This window comes from Pelophylax lessonae (assembly GCF_965119305.1).
Source record: "Pelophylax lessonae genome assembly, chromosome: 11".
Taxonomy (NCBI): Eukaryota; Metazoa; Chordata; class Amphibia; order Anura; family Ranidae; genus Pelophylax; species Pelophylax lessonae.
Window position 1 is genome coordinate 192,926,456 of NC_138778.1, and position 21,920 is coordinate 192,948,375.

Consider the following 21,920-nt stretch of genomic DNA (forward strand, 5'->3'; position numbering starts at 1 on the left):
ACCCTTAATTTCTATGTAAGTGGGCAAACTTAAAAAATTTGCAGGGGTTTAAATAATTTTCCCCACTGTAGATTTCCTCTCACTTCCTGTCCTGGTGACCAGTTATGTGGAATAGCAGTAAAATCTTCACAGAGATGTTAACCTTTCATCACTCGAGCCTAAACGTCAACATTTAAAAAAGGTATACAGCTACTTACGCAGCCATTGTGACGCTCTCCCTCTAAAGGCTTCAGCACCTTGAGTCCAGTATTCGGCATATCTGGAGGAGGTATATTTTGACATTTCTGTGTCATTGTCACTTTTTGATCAACAGCACCCAAAAAAATACATCCTTCTCAACAAATCTTTATTATAAAGAAAATCATCAAGGACAGCATTTCTCTTTTACACTTGAAAGCCCCAAGTAGTTATCAGTTTCAACTTACCATGTTGTACAATAAAAAAGCATTTAAAAATCATTTTCTGTCTAATAAAATGGCACTTATGCAGAATTTATCGCACAAGAAAGAAATCGATCTTAAAAAAAAAAATCACAGCTGTAGGTACGAGTGTGTGTGTGTAGAACGATTGTCAAATAGGAGAGTAAAGAAGGTTGGATTGAGAATGGCGGTCAGGTTTTTGTTGTATCCCTCACTCAGGTGTCCTTACTTCCCATTTTTTCACAGGGACAGGAAATGTTAGGAAATTTAATGAATGGAGTTGCAGCAATAAAAACCCAGCGAAGGTTCAAATTCTTCTGCACTCTATTGTAAACAAAAATGTTTTAGCTGGGGTTCTACCATCACTTTCCAGACCTCCTCATCATTCTGCATGGCTTCTCCTTTCTGACAGTTTTGTACTTGTGTGTAAAATCTTGGCTTCCAGGCCTTGGTGAGGAATACACAACACCAGTGGTGCATTCTCTACTGTCCAGTCCTATGAATAGATTTATAGAGTGGACGAATACCCTGGTAGCAGCTTGTGTGATGATTTGTCTGCATTGCTTTGATCATGTGCAGTGCTGAGGTTGCATAGCAGCTTTGTCCTGTTGCGATTATGCTTATGAAATTATGGTAGTACAACATCACCATAGGCACAGTCCTCCTCAATGGCCAGGTTGTAGTCTGCTCCCTTTCCTCCTTTATATGTGCTTGTTACAATGCGTAGCCAGCCCCTTTCCCCCTGCAAATAGATACAAAACAGGTTAGTGAGAAATAGCTTTAAACGTGTTGGGAATTTAGAATTAGCGTTTAAAGGGTCAGTATGATCACCCAAGAAGGGTCCTAGTCCAAAATGCTGCATGCTGGCTGCAAGGCCAGATTAAGAGCATCATGGGTGGAATATCATATAATAGTTCACAATAAAAGTGTGAATTCAATGAAAATCAAATTCTTAAGAAGCATATGTGTGATGTTCCTCTTTAATTCCATAGATACAAGCAGACACCAACTTGTGCTCCTCCAAACATTCTGAGGCTTACCAGTGTTCATCCCTGACAGAATGGCGGTCTGCCTTGTTTACATTGGCAGACCGCCGTTCTACCTCGCTGGGGAGCGATCTCGGGCAGCCAGAGGACGACCCGCTGATTGGCTCCCCCTGTGGAGCACTCCTGCTGGCTAATGCACAAAACTTTTTACAGGTATGTTGTTTCGTGCAATAGAGCCCACCTGCCACAGTATATATACTGTGGCCAGTTAGCAAGTGGTTAAAAACACTCTCATGAATGGTCTGTATAGAAAGACAAGTGAACTGCAACTCAGACAAGTGAACTGCAACTCCCAAAATCCTTAAGAATACACATGCAGGTGCACGGTCACGGCTTTCTGCTCCACCCAATGCGTTTTATCATAACTGAAGTAATCAGGCACGATGAAACGCGTTGGAAGGAGCCAGAAGCCATGGACGTCAATGTGCGTGCATGCATGCATATCCTCAAGAATACTGGAAGTTGCAGTTTACATATGTTTCTATATAGAGAGTGTTCTTAACCGGTTTTAAGCCAAATACAACTCAGATTTACATAGGAAGAGGTCTTGTTTTGTCTTTTAGATTGATACGCCTGGCCTTGACTGTATGGAGAGTTAAAGCGGACCTGTGATCTACCCCATTCCATGGTGCTTCATATCGATAAAAACAACAAGTGCTTACTGACTTATTTGAGGGTCACAATCTTTCTGGTAAGCCTCAGAGCACGAGTTGGTGTCGGCTTGTACTTGTGGATTTAAAGAGGAAGATTGCACATATATGCTTCTTAGGAATTCACAGGTGGAAGTTTCACGGATAACACTGTAAACTTTGATTTATTTTCATCCAATTCACTGTTTTATTGCAGGCTATTATAGGATATACCATTTGTGAATTCAATTTTAAGGGCTGCACTTTGTTTTTATTGTTTGTTGGTATAATGTATCCTATACTTTGTGTGCTGGCAGTTTTGTAATTCTCACTTTTAGAACAGCGGTTCTTTTACTTCATAAGAGCATCACAGGCCTGATGCTGGCACCTGGAGGCAGTGAAGCAGATTTAGGAGTGGCAGGGATATGACAATATGACACAAGTAACGTCTCAGCTCTCCTCGTACTGCCTGCCCTCTCCTCTTTCCAGGAGCCTGTGCCGGCATGCGCCCAAACTTTAAAGGATGCAGCAACACAGGCGTAACACTAGGGAAGCCTGACAATTGATTTGCCAGGCTTCCAAAAAGGGCCATGCATCGGTGTGCACCCTGATGTGGAAGGGCACAGTCACAATGCTATGGAAGCCCCAGGCTTCCATAAAAGCCCTGCATCAGCGTGTGCAGCACGCCCTGGGGTGAGGTGGAAGGGCACAGCCGTGCAGGCCTATGAACACAATACTACAGAAACTGAATACCAGGCTTTCCTTAGGACTGCCTGCCTGGCATCCATTATCAATTCCGCCAGCTGACCCAGGCGGTGCGTACAGAATGCAGAGCTGGTCAGGTGAGATCTCTACCCTGGCCCATGCTGCAAATCTGATTGCCATCATTCCCCAGCTGTAGTTGTAGCCAAGGCAGAGGTGAAGGTGTCAATGGGCTGATAAGGGTGGGGGGCAGATAACATGGACAGCAGTGCATGATCCTTTGCAGGGAATGTGCTAGGCTTACATTGGAGGCTCTCCCAGCAGGGTTAGCTGCTTATGAGAGGTCTCGGCCTGAGGACAGTCCTGTTGGGATTGGCTCTTCAGCTTGGAGCTGACAGGCAGCCATTAGCATTGATCTGCTCTGAGTGTGGGAGTCCCAGCACTTCAGCGAGCCCAGACAGGAAATGATGGAGCAGTTGAGGGGGCAGTAAAAAGAAGTTTCAAACGCATAGTTTTACCACCCCCGCTCACATGTGTAAACTAGGCCTAATGGCTATACTTACTGCAATAACAAAACAATGGAGGAAGAAAACTGGTGAGTTTCAGAAGAATTACTTAAACACTGCAAAAATAAAATGTGTGTATATATATATATATACACATACACACACACACACTTAAAATCTCTAAAAAGGAAAGTGTAACAGGGTAATGCCGTTGCAAAACTAAGTTTCATTAATAAATAAAAAAATAAATAAAGGGGGGGGGGGTCTTGGTGGCCCTGCCAAAGGTCCTTGATCAGTTCCTGTTTTAGGGTGACAAGGTACTGTCACATTGGGACCTTAATAACAGGAATATTTTAAAATTATTTAAATCGAATGTTGCAGCTAACATGACTTTTGAAAGGACATTGACATAATAAAGCTTTTATGTCATTTTACATTGGATTTCCATATATTCTACAAATTTATATTGCCGATTTCAAAATGATCTGACTCTCCAAACGGAATAAGCATGCAACAAGTGAAATCAAAATATTTCATCTGTATAATGGTACCAGGTTAGTGGCTCTAAGTATTGAAGCCAAGCATAGGTCAGTATAACAACTAGCACAGCAACAATAGCAGCCAAAAGACTTCCCTAAGCACAGTTTCCTGGTTTATCCTCAGTAAACGCCTCGCAGAGTATAGAGAAGAGATGGCTCACCCAAGGTTCTCCCCAGGAGTTGCGGACAATCCAGTATTCCACACCGCTCTCATCCACACCCCAGCCGGCCACAGACACAATGTGATTCACCATGGGACTGGGCTGGTACTCGGCATACAGGCCCCCAGTGTAGGCATCTAGTTTTTCTGTAGCCATTATACCACAGCTAGAAAATACAAATGTAAACATCACATTAATTTTGTTACATACAGCAGTTCACAGTAATATATTCATTGCAGCAAATGTAATTCCACTGAGCCTCACTTATCAAAGTACCTGAAATAAGACCTGTCCATTGGCCACAGCAATCTATACAACGGTACCCGGCTTCATTAATATGGTAACACAAGGATTATTTAAAGGAGCAGTCGTTGTTGGCTAAAGTTTACTAAAGGCTGGTCATTAAAAGATTGATTGGTTTTTGTGCGTCATTCCCCTCAGGTTCCTATGTCCATTACATTAGCTACACCTCCAATTCTTCTCATGCCGGGGTATGCAGATGGTTTGATACACATAGGCCGGAGAATGTACAGTTAATGAGAAAAAAGAAATGGAGATCAGATCACAACTAATCAAAATCTAATCATTTTCCATGTTCTAATTAGAAAAACTACAGCTGAAATCCACCACCAATTATTCCTTACTTTGGACAGCAGAGGGATCTGAATAGTAGTGTCACCCTCTACCTATGCAGCATATGGAAGTGGTGTACGAATCATCAAATTTACAAATATTTTGCCAAGAAAATAGTTTATGTATTTCAACTGTGTTGTTTTCAAAGATTGGCTGTTGTACGGGGAGTTCTCCTTTCAGATGTGATGGTTATACACAGTGGATAAGGTAGACATATTCTTATTGCCCAGAGCAACAACCCACACAGGCTGAAAAGAATATAGCGGCTCTGTCAACAAGAACAGACCAGGGAAGTATGGGAATTTTTTTCATTTTAGAATCATACTTACCTAGGTAGATGCTGCATCTGTCCCCTGCTGGCTCTAAGACTGAGAGCAATCAAACACGGCCGATCGCTCAGTTCTTAGAGCTCTGTGAGCAGAGAGCTGGTGACTGTTAGTCACCGATGTCTGCTCTGCACCCCCGCGCTGAGCCGTGGAGGGGGCAGGGAGGAGCTGGCTCAGGCTCTCAGCGGCTCACTAAGAGGCTGTCCCAAGTGCCAGGCACGTCGGAAGGTAGCGAACATATGGTTATGATCTTTACCGAGCCTGGACCAGCTCTGTGATGTCAGCCAACTTCAGCCCGCTGTCTGCTGAAAACGGATCACAGAATGCACTGTACTCCAGTGATCAACAGCAGAAGTACAGCCAAATGAGCTTTGGCTGTACTTCTCCTTTAATAACTCTGCATTAATAGGGTCACAACTCAAAAAAAGCAGAGAGGACTCCCCCTCCACCTAATGTCCCTGAAAGATACAAGAGCCCCCTATGACTGAAATTAATACTTTTGTGGGCTGGCTATCATGTACCAATATTTTATTTGGTTTTTGGAGTCTGGTTACCTTATTGGTCCATTCTTGTAGATCTCTGCCATCATCTTCTCCCTCCCACTGACAGAGCCGTAATCTCCAACCTTCCACAGTGTGTAGTTAGAGAGGGTGAAGCACTGCCCGAACGTCACACAGGTACCACACTGGTTGAATTTGTTGCAGTCTGAAATTACAGAACAAACATTTAAATATTTAAAAAGTGTCTAAAATCAGTAAATTTCTTCAGTTCATGATCCTTTGCTCCACTTTGCCGTCTCTCATTTGAATGCTCAGGAAATTCTCCTCTGGATTTATAAATAAATAGGTCTCCTCTATGTTCAAAACAGTATGATGCAGAGCTAAATCACAGAGATGAATTGTGACAAATAATAAATAGCCACAAAATATGTCCATATACAGTATGTAGAAGTCTACCTCCCAGAAAGGAAGATTCCACACAGTTGCGTAAGATGTGTCAGGGAGTCTCAGAAGGAAGTGCACCAGATCCCCCTCACCACCAAATTATAGGTGGTTAAGCGCATCACTCAAGAAACCAGATGATCCAGGGTTAAATAGAGGAACCAGATGATCCGGGGTTAAATAGAGGAACCAGATGATCCGGGGTTAATAGAGGAACCAGATGATCCGGGGTTAAATAGAGGAACCAGATGATCCAGGCTATGTACTGTATAAGGCATGTACATAGGCACCTATATAGGCATCATTTGGGGCCCTATCACACCAGAAACATTGTAGGAACTACAAATCTAAGTATCTGTGTTTGCAGCTGGATACAAGACCCATCTATACAAGTGGGAAGGACTGGTGTACCATGGTCACCCGCAGCTGCGCTGGATAACATGAATAGACACTTACATTTCTGTATTTAGTTCAAAACACTACATCATTCCATCAGCTCAAAAACTGTAAAGGACCGATTTTGCAGCTGCTATTACATCAATCATGGGACATGGATCTTACACCGTGGGAACTACAGACCGGTTCACTTGCTACTTTTGCCTTTTAATAACAGTATAGCATTTTAGCAGATAGTAAATCACATCTGACACAGACTTCTGTAAGTGTTTTAGTTGTTTAAATGCATAAAAAAAGTTGTTTGGAAATATCCACAACGGGTTCTGGGTGAAAAAAAAAATAAAAAAATTGTAGAGCTACTAGTTATAAGTGGAAGTACTTGGTACTCTGCCTTTTAAAATGGAGAACATAGCGTAATACCACTGAGGAACACTAGTTGTGTTTGGTTCAATTGCATTGCTTGTGAATATCACATAACGTATAGCCAGGCTGAGTGCATATCACCTATTCTTTGTATAGGATACTATTATGCAAATAGAAGCAATATACATTTTTGGGGGAAAAAAGAAGCAATATACATAATATAATCCATTCTGTCACTTTATGCAATCATATTGTATGTTTTAATTAAAAGGAAAAAAAAAATATATTATATATAACACTTCATAGTATACAATGCTTGCTCAGTTGACTCCCTTGCTCCTCAGGAATACAATTCTATTTTTCTGGATGCTATAAAACAATAGCACTACCCTGCTGATCACAGTGCAACACAGTCTGCAAACAGTAGCTCACCGAGATTTTTTACAATGACTGCACACACATTAAGCAATGACAGACACAGCTGCAGAGACACTAGTAAGCTAAGTGGGGCAAACACAAGCAAACCTGTACTAAGTGGAAGCAGTTGTGCCCTTAGTGGGGCGGGCGGGGTCATACAATGCATTAATAGCATTTCACCCCATGTTTCTGAACCCAAAAAAAAAAAAAAAAAAAAACACTGTCCACAAACACTTAAATTAAGTTTAAAGTAATAGTAACTGTATCCTTGTAAATAAAGCTCACTTGACCCCATTTATCATAGTGAAGGAAGATTGGTCTCAATTTGTATAGTACAAAGCAACCAATCAGATTTCTCCTTTTGTTCTTCTATTCTGTGGACTAGGAACATGGTTGATTTAGGACATCAAAGACTGGTACAAATAAGACCTTTTGTTGTCTAGCCCATTGCCTATTGTCATCCCCCTTCTCTTACCTTGATCCTTGGCCTGGTAATTGTTGCAGGTTTCATCGGGAATACCATGGGTATTCGCATATTGCCAGACCCCTCCATGGTCTCCACCCTCGCAAGACCCTGCGTCACCGCAGTCAATCACATTCTGTACAGACAGGTAGGCAGATGGCCAGGCCCCTTTCCTTTTGATGTTTATGCGATCTGCAGGGAGGGCCATGAACAATCATGTTAGAGGTGAAGAAAAATATCACTTAAATATTAGGAGCAGAAAGTAGATGTATTACATTTTATTGCATTTTGTTACTACTAATGCTGGAATATTTTTTCAAAATTCATTAAAGCCTAAAACAGCACATTTTTATATTTTAAAAATGCTGGATGCAGCAGGAAAGGGCTAAAAATGTTCTCTTAGATTTGTACAGCTGTTTGAGGTTTTCAATCGATCTCCTGATGAAGAGACATGATAAAGGAAGGGTTAAAAATCAGCAGGCCTACAACAGATGAGATGTTTCAGGCAATGCTTGGAGAGATGGGTCAGGGGGCACTCAGTGGGTGTCGGTACTGCATACAGTACAAGGGGCATTTCCATGTGTGAAGAACGCATGGTTGCGAACATTCGAAAAAAAATTCCAGGGACACTTTGCAGCACAGCTATGAATTACTAACCACACCCACTTCCCTGAAGATCCACCCACTCTGATTACTCTCGGCCTACTTATGAGATTATAGGGTCTACTCAATAAAGAGAGAATTACAGGAAATTGAAAAGGGGTTTTTAAATTTAAGGCCAAAAGTAGCAGAGTTGGAATAATTCTCCCATTCAGCTGCACTACTTCTGCCTAAAGTTTAAAATTCTCATCACAATTCCCTGCAATTCTAAAGTGTCAAATGTGCTCAGGTGTGACCATACAAAAAATGTAATATGTAAATATAAATAAAGTGCAAGGTGTAAATAAGTACGAATATACTATCTGGTATAATTAGGTTTTTTCGTACTTATTTAAACCTTGCACTTTATTTATATTTACATATTACATTTTTTGTATGGTCACACCTGAGTATATTTGACACTTTATTCACATGTCAGGTTACCAGATATTTTTGCACATAAGATTGATGCTTTCATCCTACCTACCTTCAGGTCTGTGAATGTGTCTTCACTCTACAGGGGTCCTTCTCTGCTCTGCTGTGGCGGCCGGGGAGGTGCTGCCGAGAATGAGTGCCTTTGATCCAAAAAAGCTTGTACAAGCTTTCCTGAGCCCGGCAGGCGTCGGAAAGGCACATGCGCAGTTAAGATGTTGTCCGGCAACTTTTTTTTTTTTTTAATGGGCACCGGCTGCCCATAACGGGCACTTCCCGGGACAAGCACCTATTTGCCGGGACTGTCCCGGCAAAAACGGTACAGTTGGCAAGCATGGAAGAAGGACTCCTTTTCTGCCTTTTTAAACATTTTGGACAAACAAGAATGTCACTAATCTTACAAATTTCCTAGTGAATAGTTTAGTTTTTTTTCACCTCAGGACATACAGTATTCAGTGGGTCGGTTTTGCCTGAAGTGCAGTGAGGGTTTCCTAAAATTTAGACATATTTTTTTTCTGGATGTAAGATTAGTGTAACCCACCTGCCATTGCACTGGTACTCCCATGTGCCCAACATGATCCGCAGTACTGAGGGATGTGCTGGTTTCGTGTAGTGCTGACGTAGTTGAAGCCGTTGATATTTCGCCAGTCCCAAGCCTTTGGCAGACTATTTATAGAGAGGTATTCGTGTGGCCTTTGGTATGTCCTAAAAAAATATTATTGATATAATTAAACATATGCAAGATTAAAAGGTCGCCGGTGCACCCATAAAGTATGCCAGTTTTGGGAGGGGATACTGAACCGATGAGGAATACCCTCCAGAGGATTTCTTTAGCACCCTGATTGAAAAGTAATTTGGGTTCCCAGGCTCCCCCCCCCCCCCCCCCCACACACACACACACACACACACACACTGCTGTTTTTTTTTTTTTCTCATAATCAAAATTATGTCATTAGTAAAAGTTATAGTATTTTTGTACCCACTGTAAAATCCTTTTCTATTAATCCATTGAGGGATACAGAAAGTCATCAATTGCTGGCTTATAATGCCACCTACAGACGGAATGGACACTAGCAAACAAATGTAGGTCAGCACAGGGATAACCAGATCACATCATAAATAAGGGTTCATGGAACAGTCAGGAGATTCAACTAGATAGCATATAACATTTTCCGGAGATGAATCAAAGCAAGGAATATCACCAAAAAGTTTCACTTGTCCAGTCTGCAAAGTAAACAAGGGAGAAAGGACCTAGATCCCAAAATGAGATCCCACAGACCTAGATCCCAAAATGAGATCCCACTGAGATATTCCCTGATGTTGCAAGAAGATCCAGCAGCAGGAAACTAGCTTGTTCAGCACAGACGGCTCAGGGTACCACAGAGCCTCCTCCCAAACTTCAGGATCAGAAAGGCACTTCGTAAACTTGGACCAATTCCCCATATCCAGAAGGAGACAGTTGTTAAAAATGGAGCTTCCAAAGACAACATTTGACAGGAGCAGAGCAGTCGGGACTGGAAAACAAGGTAGTGTTTGATTCAGGACTCAAGCTATCTTTCTTACCTCAACAAGATCTCTTATTCCACCTCAAATGGTAGAGAAAGCCAGCACTGTGACGAAGTCCAATGGCATCTGTAGCCAGAGACCAGCCCAGGGAATAATCCTGCAAGGTAGAATGAACTGCCTGCCACTGGATGAGCTTCTTCTGGAACAGCAGAGGAAGGATCTGGCATAGCCTGAGAATAGGCCAGGGTAAGGGAAGTACCTTAGCAAAGAGTTAACCCACGACTTTTCTGCAACAGCGGAGAAGTGGGTAACCTTCTTACCGAAGGACAAGGACATGAGGGTGTGGAAGCTGTAGATGCTTTTACCACAGAACCAAGTGAGTACAAACAGCCTGTAGTCAATGAGAACAGGACAACATCCTCTGACAATACTGAGTCCAGCCAGACCTGGAAGAGGTTTGGACTCTCGGGAAAACACTGTTTGCTAGAACCCATGTTGCCCGATTTCTACAGGAGTTCTTTTGAGTGTCTCACAATGTTGGAAGCCACGAAAAGGCACTGGGCCCAGCAATTTGGAAAGTGCTTGAAATACTATGGTGAGGTTGGAGATTAAAAGCCCCAAAAGGCACAATGAACCATTTGTGCATGTTCCATCTGAGCCAGGGGATCCCTCTGGAAAGGGACAGGAATGGGAACATGTCCTGAAGCAAACAGGCATCCTCCCTGTAAAGAAGTGTCTACAACAGGTTTGGACACAGCTCTTACTGCCAAGCTGGTACAGGAGCTAGGACAAGGATCTTCTAGGCAAGGATACCACGAAGAAGCAGAGTTAACAGAGGACTATTAACCTGTGTGGTAGAACAGGGAGGTATAAGGCGAGGAACTAAAGAGTGTTGTTTGTAAGGGTTCAGTCTGTATTCCCGAGAAGGTACTCTGTACCCAATACCCTGAAAACACAAACTAACCAAGACCCCGCAAGGATCAAGGAGTATTCCCCCATTGAGGAATGAAGGCTTCCTCAAGGATTTAGGAAACTTTTCACTCCCAAGCTTGTGTGTGGCTAGAGTATAAGCTTAGGAAGTCCTGTGTGTGTCTACCCCGTGAGTAATTGATAAGAAGAAAGGCAATTTTGCCAACCTTTCCAGAGATTTCTTGCACTGAGGCAGGTGCACACTGACCTCAAGAGATAACCCTGAGTAGGGAAGGGGTCCACTTATATCAGGGGTGGGGAACCTTTTTTCTGCCAAGGGCCATTTGGGTATTTATAAAACCATTCGGGGGCCGTACAAAATTATCACCTTAAAAATTAGCCTGTTATATTTGGTCAAACATTTAATTAACTCCCTCCTGCAACTGCTTCTCTTTGGTGAGGTGTGTGAGGTTAGCTGGTATTGATGATGTTGCTACTCGCAACAGGTTTCCCAGGTTTGCGTCAGTCAGTCTGGAGCGCAGTCGACTTTTTTGTGGTGGTAAGTTTTGAAAAGAACTGCTGGCAGGTACTGCTGGCTCAGGCTGGTACTGCTGGCTTGTACTGTGCTGCGCCTGCAAGTACTGCTGGATGGTATTGCTGGCTCAGGCTGATACTGCTGGCTGGTACTGCTGTGGGTACTGCTGACTCAGGCTGGTACTGTGCTGTAGGTACTGCTGGCTGGTACTGTGCTGTGGGCACTTCTGGCTGGTACTGCTGGCTCAGGCGGGTACTGCTGTGGGTATTGCTGGCTCAGGCTGGTACTGTGCTGTAGGTACTGCTGGCTGGTACTGTTGTAGGCACTGCTGACTCTGGCTGGTACTGCTGGTTCTGCTGTGTGTACTGCTGGCTCTGGCTGGTATTGCTGGCTCTGGCTGGTACTGCTGGCTAGGAGAAGTGTAGCAGCGCCACGCTGGAGGAAGAGGTGATATTTCCTGTATTGGTCACAGGCGGAGTGGATTTGATATCATTCCGCATGTGACTCACTCAGACTGTAATAACGGAGCAGGAACTATATAGGAAGCATCGGCTCCATTCTGACAGATCAGCTGAGAGACACAGACTCAGCTGCATGGGGCGCCGGACCAGATGACTTCGGGGGCCGCATACGGCCCCCGAAACGTAGGTTGCCCACCCCTGACTTATATGGTGGAGAGATTCCTTTTAAAGGAATTTGGCCCATTCTTCAACAGTTCGACAATAAAGTCACAGCCAGAATAGGGCATGCCAGCACGAACTGGGGTTTTAAAGAGGAATTCTTACGGCTGGCTAGTAAAATCCTCGAAAGGGAGGATGTCCTCTACTGACCTAGTGGTTTCCCTGTTAATTTGGGTCACTTGTAAACCCACACTGCTTAGCACAATCTTTCCCACAATAAACAAGTCCAGTAGATGATTCGGCCGGGAATTTTCGTCCGACGACCGATCTTCGGCTTGTTAGTATGATGCTTCCGACAACCGACTCCGACTTTTCGGCCGAAAAAAATCTGGTGTGCAGGCTATAAAATTTTTGTCCTCCGTCAAAACACGTCCGATTTTCGTGCAGTCAGTACAGATTTCGACAGGGAAAAATCTTATGAGCAAGACTGGGCATGCTCAGAGAAGAAAGAACACAAAGAAAGCAAACCAACACATGACATCACTTCTGAAGTAGAATTTTGTCGGGCGGGAAAATTCGTGTGCAGTCTAGGCACATTCCAACCAACAAAACACCACTCTGGGCAAAAGATGGACGACCAGTCGGCGGAAATTCGTTACGTGTGTACTAGGCTTTAGGTTCCAGAGAGAAAGTCTGTGAAGATCAGATGTAATGGAACTGTCTTTGCAGCTGTAGGGGCTCTGAAAGACATGAGACTGGAGATCAAAGGCTGATCCTCTAAATGCAGGGTAGTACATACCCCGCATCAATAAGAAACCAAAATGGTTTCTTTTAAATTGAAGTCAATAGCAGAAGACTGAGATCCTTCAAAGATCATCTCTATATTGCAAAACTGAGGCAACCCAGAATCAGCCTCAGAGATAGTCACGGCTCCTGGGATGCCAGCTGTCTCTAGAGCTGAGGGCAGATCAGCAATACACTCTGCTGAGGACCCGGAAAGACTTCTACAGCTAACTTGTTACCATACTGGGGTCTGAAAAGCTTAGCTGAGCTCACAGAACAACGGTCATTTCCAGGCTGGCCTTGCAACATCCAGTCTAGTGGCACCCAGATGGGACACTTCCAAGCTAAGCTGAGGAATGGCTGACTTGGATATTTTAAAAATTCTAAAAAAAAAAATTGCGCTTGAGAAAAACTGAGAAGGCCCTTAAACATGGTGGGGAGGGGGGGGGGGAAACCTTGACGAAATGACACTTGCGCCCACGATGGAGGGGTAGGCAATCCGCCGCTCAGACCTCCGCCACTGCTGGGGAAACATAAAACAACTGCCCCTGGATGACCCTCGTTGTGAGGTCACATGCTCTGCTGACCTCTCTTTATTTAGAGGGTCATTAGTAGCCGATGAGCCTGCATTTCATACATAAGAGGTGGTGGTGTCACAGCTTGCATTCTTTTTTGAGGTGATGGATATCAATTGCATGCACGGATTGTCTTGAATGATTCAGAAGATGATCCATTCTTCAGTTTCAAACTCTATCTGCACTTCGACTTTTCTTTGTATTTAATTTGAGTTACCTCTTAACTGGTTGCAATTGCACATACTGTATAAGTAATTTGTTTATGTAATTTTTTTAATATCAAGTAACACGACTCTTTTTAGGACTTGGATATTTGCTGTTGTGGAGACCAGCAATATAATCAAGAATATTGAATAAAGGGAAGAAAATAAATGCTAACAGCAAAACGGTGCAGAAAAAAGAAAAAAAAAAAAAAAAAAGACATTCATCTTCCTAAGACTCTAGCAAAAAATGGATGCAAGTCAGTTGTAGTAGAAGTTATTCTGGGCTGGCTTATTCTGGCAGATTCTTTTTGCCATAAAATATCTCACAAAAGTGAGTACACCCCTCACATTTTTGTAAATATTTTATTATATCTTTTCATGTGACAGCACTGAAGAAATTACACTTTGCTACAAAGTAGTGAGTGTACAGCTTGTATAACAGTGTAAATTTGCTGTTTCCTCAAAATAACTCAACACCCAGCCATTCATTTCTAAACCGCTGGCAGCAAAAGTGAGTACACCCCCAAGTTAAAATGTCCAAATTGGGCCCAAAGTGTCAATATTTTGTGTGGCCACCATTATTTTCCAGCACTGCCTTAACCCACTTGGGCATGGAGTTTACCAGAGCTTCACAGGTTGCCACTGGAGTCCTCTTCCACTCCTCCATGACGACATCACGGAGCTGCTGGATGTTAGATAATGTGCACTCCTCTACCTTCTGTTTGAGGATGCCCCACAGATGCTCAATAGGGTTTAGGTCTGGAGACATGCTTGGCCAGTCCATCACCTTTACCCTCAGCTTCCTTAGCAAGGCAATGGTTGTCTTGGAGGTGTGTGTTGGGGTCGTTATGTTGGAATACTGCCCTGCGGCCCAGTCTCTGAAGGGAGGGGACCATGCTCTGCTTCAGTATATCACAATACATGTTGGCATTCATGGTTCCCTCAGTGAACTGTAGTTCCCCAGTGCCGGCAGCACTCATGCAGCCCCAGACCATGACCTTCCCACCACCATGCTTGACTGTAGGCAAGACACACTTGTCTTTGTACTCCTCATCTGGTTGCCGCCACACACGCTTAACATCATCTGAACCAAATAAGTTTATCTTGGTCTCATCAGACCTCAGGACATGGTTCCAGTTATCCATGTCCTTAGTCTGCTTGTCTTCAGCAAACTGTTTGCGGGCCTTCTTGTGCATCATCTTTAGAAGAGGCTTCCTCCTGGGAAGACAGCCATGCAGACCAATTCGATGCAGTGTGCGGCGTATGGTCTGAGCACTGACAGGCTGACCCCCCACCCCTTTAAGCTCTGCAGCAATGCTGGCAGCACTCATATGTCGATTTCCCAAAGACAAACTCTGGATATGACGCTGAGCACGTGCAATTAACTCCTTTGGTCGACCATGGCGAGGCCTGTTCTGAGTGGAACCTGTCCTGTTAAACCACTATATGGTCTTGGCCACCATGCTGCAGCTCAGTTTCAGGGTCTTGGCAATCTTCTTATAGCCTAGGCCATCTTCATGTAGACTAACAATTCTTTTTTTTCAGATCTTCAAAGAGTTCTTTGCCATGAGGTGCCATGTTGAACATCCAGTGACAAGTATGAGAATGTGAGAGCGATAACACCAAATTTAATTCACCTGCTCTCCATTCACACCTGCACAACTTCGCTCTCTCTCTCTGGAGAGGATAGGCAGGGCTCCACACTCGAGACTCCAGTGCTCAGCCTCCCCTCAGTGGCCGGCTGCAACCCCTGCACGGCAGAACGAACGGAGGGGCGGGCAGCCGGTCCCTCACAGTAGCACAGGCAGAGTGGATGGGACCCTCCCACAGTGGCAGAACTCCAGGGCCCAGTCGCAATGGCAACTGCTGCAACCCTGGCAGGTTCCGCCACTAACCTCTGCAAATTTTTTGCGCTATAAACAAAAAAAAAAAAAAAAAGAGCGTCAATTTTGAAAAAATAAAAAAAATTTGTGTTCGACTACATATTTTTGGTAAAAAAAATCCCAATAAGCATATATTGATTGGTTTGCGCAAAAGTTATCGGGTCTACAAACTAGGGGACAGATTGATGTCATTTTTTTTATTTTTTTTATTTTATTAGTAATGGCGGCGATCTGCGATATTTAGCGGGACCGCGACATTATGGCAGACTGGTAAGTGATCAAAGTCGCCGGCCCCGCAGATCAGCTTCCCCTCCCACGAAGCGCCGCGCGCCCCCCCCCCCCCCCCACGATCTCTCCCAAGGAGTGACGTATGGATACGGCGAGTCGCGCAACCGAGCCACTTTGCTGCAGTATATCTGCGGCGGGTGGTCGGCAAGAGGTTAATGATAAGAGTAAACAGGACAAATAGAGTGGGTGAATCTCCCTAATGGGGAACAGGGTGTTCTAATCCATCTTCCAAAACGAAGAGAAAACAAAGTTTTGCCTTTAGGAATACTTTAGCGTTTGTTTTTTTTGTTTGTCAGTGTCCAATCCTCATGTAGGAGCAGTATGACCCAACAGTAAGGGCTCTTTCACACGGGCGTTCTGATCAGATCCGCCTGTCAGTTTTTTTAGGTGGATCTGATCGGATGCCCATTCAGCCCTATGGAGCAGCGGATGTCAGCGGTGACATGTCCGCTGACACCCGCTGCCATCCGCATCCGATCCTGTCCGTGAAATCCGGACGCATGGAAACCCTATTTTCCATCCGTCCTGGGGATCGGATCGGATGAGAGCGGACAGGTGGTCCGCTCTCATCCGATCCCCCTTAGGGCTCTTTCACACGGTCCGCCTCCGTAGGCGGATCCGTGCTGCTCAGCGGGGATCGATTTGCGATCCCCGCTGAGCCGGCGGATGACAGCTCCGTTCGGCTTGCAGTGCGGAGAGGGAGGCGTCACAGCCCCCGCTGCCCTCTATGGGGAATCGGATGAGAGCGGACCGCCTGTCCGCTCTCATCCGATCCGATCCCCAGGACGGATGGAAAATAGGGTTTCCATCCGTCCGGATTTCACAGACCGTATCGGATGCGGATGGCAGCGGACATGTCACCGCTGACATCCGCTGCTCCATAGGGCTGAATGGGGCATCCGATCAGATCCGCCTAAAAAACTGACAGGTGGATCTGATCGGACCGCCCGTGTGAAAGAGCCCTTAAGGAATTTTTGTGTTCCCCAATGGACAAGAAAGAAAATTAATTTTGGGTGGACAGTTTTTTTAAGTTTGTAATGATCAACTCAGAATTCAGAAATGTCTAAAAGTGAAAACACAGCGGCCTGTTCACAGTGGTCACCCCCCTGTTCCTAATTGGACTCGGCCCATGTGGTTTCTAATTTTCAGGAAGCAGCTGGTCTGGTGTGTCACGGGATGTCCTCTCACCTCCAGAATTTCCCAATCCGGTTTAAAGTACCCTGGAAGGAAGGCAGACAGATGTGCCAATAACACAGCGGGGGTGGGGGAATTACAGAATTCTATTTCCTTGTAAGATCTAGGACAAGCCCAAACAATAACTCTGAACAAAATTCTTTAGAGAAAAAAAAAAAAAACAGAAAAGATAACTTTGCCTTCAGTTACAGGAGCTGCAGTGCTGAGTTTAGAAGAACTACAGGCTCCAGCAAGCTCTACAAAGCAGCCTCAAAACAAGGGACAATGGTGTATTTCCAGCTTCCACTACACACAAGTGGTAGATCAGAGGCTTGGATTAATCTTTTACCCAGAAACCCTCGTTTTGCTATTAAACAAACAAACAAAAAAAATTATATTAGCAAAGTTTGTAGCAAAACGTTTTTGCGAACCTCTTTTCTGCAGATCCTGAAATGGGCTATTCCAGTACACTACCTGAAATGTGTTTTAAGTGCCGGTTCACATTTGTGCGATGCAGGAACACTGCGAATATGCAGCGTGTTCCCGCATCGCATGCGCACAACAGGCAGTTAACACTGCCATATGCGATACGCTGGGGGTGTCAATTCAGAGTTAACGACACCCCCAGATCAGATCGCATATCGCAGTGCAATCTGAAAGTTTGCACAGAATCGGATCGCATTCGTGTAAACCACCATGCGATCCGATTCTGCTGCCAAAAAGACCAAAAAAAGGGTCCTTTGCGTGTTTCAGTGCGATTACGGTGCGAATTCAACCATACAGACTGTATGGCTGAATTTGCACCGCACAGACATCGCATGTAATTTTAGGAGCAGTGCGCTCCGAATTACATACGATCTCTGTGATCGCACAAATGTGAACCGGCACTAAATCTACTCATTTATGTATTCTTAGCTCAGAAAAGTACATTCTATTGCTCTCCACCTGATCCAAAAAATTTTTTTTTCCTGTTGTGTTGGACTTCCTGTTAGAGGGTGACTACGTTTGTTCTCCATGGTCTCTCTGTATGTAGTAATGCAGCAACCCTCTCTTGCTTCCTCCCAATGTGGACGGTGGACTACAGACTACGGACTGTGGACGGTGGACTACAGACTGTGGACGGTGGACTACAGACTGTGGACGGTGGACTACAGACTGTGGACGGTGGACTACAGACTGTGGACGGTGGACTACAGACTGTGGACGGTGGACTACAGACTGTGGACGGTGGACTACAGACTGTGGACAGTGGACTACAGACTGTGGACGGTGGACTACAGACTGTGGACGGTGGACTACAGACTGTGGACGGTGGACTACAGACTGTGGACGGTGGACTACAGACTGTGGACGGTGGACTACAGACTGTGGACGGTGGACTACAGACTGTGGACGGTGGACTACAAACGGTGGACAGTGGACTACAGACTGTGGACGGTGGACTACAGACTGTGGACGGTGGACTACAGACTGTGGACGGTGGACTACAGACTGTGGACGGTGGACTACAGACTGTGGACGGTGGACTACAAACGGTGGATGGTGGACTACAGACTGTGGACGGTGGACTACAGGCGACGGACTGTGGACTACAGGCGACGGACTGTGGACTACAGGCGACGGACTGTGGACTACAGGCGACGGACTGTGGACTACAGGCGACGGACTGTGGACTACAGGCGACGGACTGTGGACTACAGGCGACGGCAGGGATATGCAAACTGTGGCCTTCCAACTGTTGCAGAACTACAAGTCCCATCATGCCTCTGTCCCAGGGTGTCATGCTTGTGGCTGTCAGTCTTGTTATGCCTCATGGGACTTGAAGTTCTGCAACAGCTGGAGGGCCAGAGTTTGCATGTCCCTGGACTATGGGATGTGTAGTGTGCATAAAAGCAGTGCACATGACTACAACGAATGTGCACTTCTCATTCCTAATAAACAGAAGTGAGGAGGGAAAAGGAGAGGCTCAGGAGCTCACAAAGGACGTTACAAGGAGACAAAAAAAAAAAACAAAAACAGTAAGAAACCATTAGAAAAATAAAATATCCAGGGCCACTGTGGAGTGGCTGTATATGGATTTTTTGTTTTTGTTTTTGGAGAATAAGGATATTGTTCAGTGTCATTTAAGCAAGGCAGTACAATTAAAGTGTGATAATTCACTCCTAGGCGGAGCCTTGTGGGCTGAATCACATGCAAGCTTGTTCTTGGGAAATCAGCAATACTATCACTCCCTTACTGAATTACTGTTCCTGGCTCTGCCCCTAATCTCTTCTTGGAACTCACCTTAAAGTTTTCCCTATCCTCCTTTTGAAAATGGTAACAGCTGACACAGGTGCACAGAGCTGGAGATCCCACTACCAGAGTCCTAGAGCTATATAATAATAAAATTATATACATATAAAACTTTTGGGTGGATTCAAAAATGAACTCTTGGGGAAATGTTCAGTCACCCATGGAGTGGGGCTCCGTACCATTATAAGGCCCCATTCACACAGCCATATTAAAAAAAAAAAAAAAAAAAAAACACATTTACAACCATTTTTAATGTAATGATCTGAATGCAGCTGCATTGTTTCCAGTGGAGACATTCACATACTGTAGGTGTGTAAACATTCACTGCATTCAGATCTGTAACACGAAATCCAAACATTTGTATGTTAGGACGTGTGTCTGCATGCATGCCATAGGGGTGAACGGACCCTCTTTAAAGGTGGCAGGTTTCACCCTCACCGTGAGCTTGAGTGTCGGTTCACATTGGTGCGATGTGGGATACCCTGCGTATCCATTGTGGATTCCCACATTACACTCAACTCGCAGGCCGTTCACACTGCCATATGCGAATCGCTGGGGGTGTCAATACAAAGTTAATGACACCCCCAGATCAGTTGGTATATCGCAGTGCGAACTGTCAGTTTGGAAAGGAATCGGATTGCATAGGGGGATCCGAGGACCAAAAAAAAGGGTCCTGTGCGACTTTGATCTAAATGCGATGCAACCTGCATGGCTGAATTCGCATCGCACAGACATTACATATGATTTGCATAGCAGTGCGGTACAAATCACTTGCGATGTCGGACATCACATATGTGTGAACCGGCACTGAAGATCAATTCCAGAGGGGGCGCCGTGTAGAGACATGACCGAGACCATCCAGTGAGACCCCGTTCACACTGGGGCAACCTGGTCGCCTGACAGGTCGCCTGCCATAGAGAAGCTGTGGACCCGTTCTAATAGGAGCAACACAAGTCGCTCCGACTTAGAAAAAGGGTCCGGAGCTTCTTTGGGGCGACCTGGAGCGACCTGCATTGACTTCAATGTTATGAAGTCCGTGCCGGCCGCTCTGAGGTCACGGTGCGACCTGTGAGGTCGCCCCGGCAAGTAGCGTCGCCCCAGTGTGAACGGGGTCTAATTCTGATACCAGCTTGTGTGGAAATGTCATTAATATCTTCATATGAATAAAGAGACAATACAATAGGTAGGCTTAGAAGCATTATAGTCGCTTTGGGTGCTGCACAAGCTTCCAGTGATCAATACATGAATAGATAATTATCGGTTATAGGAACAATAAATAGTGATACTCACTTCTGCCCGTAGTCCCCTCTAGCTGCAGGCTTGTAGCAGTGCTGCCCCGGCTTGTAGTAGCGCCCTGCCTGGACCCAGGAGACCAGGGCAAGTAGTAGTAGCAGAAGCCGGCTGTACATGATGCAGGTCAGAGACAATCTCATGTGATTAGCAGGAAGAGGACTGAATATAACTCATAAACCTTTCCTCCTCTGCTGACTCACTCCCTCCTTCTTGTTTTTTTCAAAAGCCTTAAAGGGACAGTACAATAGGAGGAGACAACAAAAGCTGGAGCCTGTCCGGCATGTTACACAATAGAATTCCTGCTCGACAAAATAATCTGATAGAAAGCACAATCCCCCCGGCCCATGCTCTGTGTACCGGTAACCGTCTCATAGGCATCCTTTACTAAACAAAAATAGTTTTCAGTTTCTGGTCAAATAGGTGGAACCTAATAAAGTAGAAAACAGACGGTTCTGTTCCACCGCGGTCTCACATGGTGCGCCCAGAGAACCCCTGAAGTAAAGCAATACTAAACCCAGAACCATAAATTGGCATATGTTGTAGCTTTTTTCAGCTTTTCTCCTTTGTTTTCACCTAGTGATCTGGCCAGTAACACACCTCCTGTATTAGAGCACCCCACTCTGGATGAAGGAGCACAGGGGGCACCTTTGGACAGCAGCATTGTTAATCGGGGGATTGTTGGATGTACTAGCAGATTCAAATTTAGAAGAAACTGAAGTTGAACTTTATCTAACACTTTATAAAGCAGCGATAGCAAACAGTTTTGTTCCTTTTAGTATAAAGGTTTAATCCCGGTTCACACATATACGATGCGGGAACACTGCAAATACACTGCGGGTTCCCGCATCGCATTCAACTCGCACTGACATATCTGAATCACTGGGGGTGTCAATACAAAGGTAACGACACCCCCAGATCAGTTTGCATATCGCAGTGCGAACTGTCAGTTATGACATCAATCGGATTGCATAAGTGTGAACACCCATGCAATCCGATTCTCGTGCGGACCCAAAAAAGGGTTGTGTGCGAATCCGATGTAAATTCAGCCATACAATCTACAATCTGTATGGCTGAATTCACATTGCACAGACATAGCATATGATTTGCAGAACAGTGCGCTCCGAATCACATGCAATGTCTGTTATTGCATATATATGTGAACTGGCACTTAAAGTGATATTAAAGTCTTTTTTTTTTTCATAACGAACATGTTATACTTAGCTGCTCTTTGTAGTGGTTTTGCACAAA

The 21,920-nt window shown here is 44.8% G+C and overlaps 1 protein-coding gene across 1 annotated transcript; it reads right to left on the minus strand.

Annotated features, from left to right (window-relative positions):
- Positions 1–329: 329 nt before the first annotated feature.
- On the minus strand, positions 330–20,827 carry CTSZ (cathepsin Z). Its single transcript, XM_082271587.1, has 6 exons — positions 20,670–20,827; positions 9,154–9,317; positions 7,554–7,733; positions 5,516–5,666; positions 4,003–4,168; positions 330–1,161 (listed from the first exon to the last, which is right to left on the minus strand). The coding sequence occupies exons 1-6, from the start codon at positions 20,810–20,812 to the stop codon at positions 1,048–1,050; spliced, it is 918 nt and encodes a 305-aa protein (XP_082127713.1). The 5' UTR covers positions 20,813–20,827; the 3' UTR covers positions 330–1,047.
- Between the last annotated feature and the right edge of the window lie 1,093 nt (positions 20,828–21,920).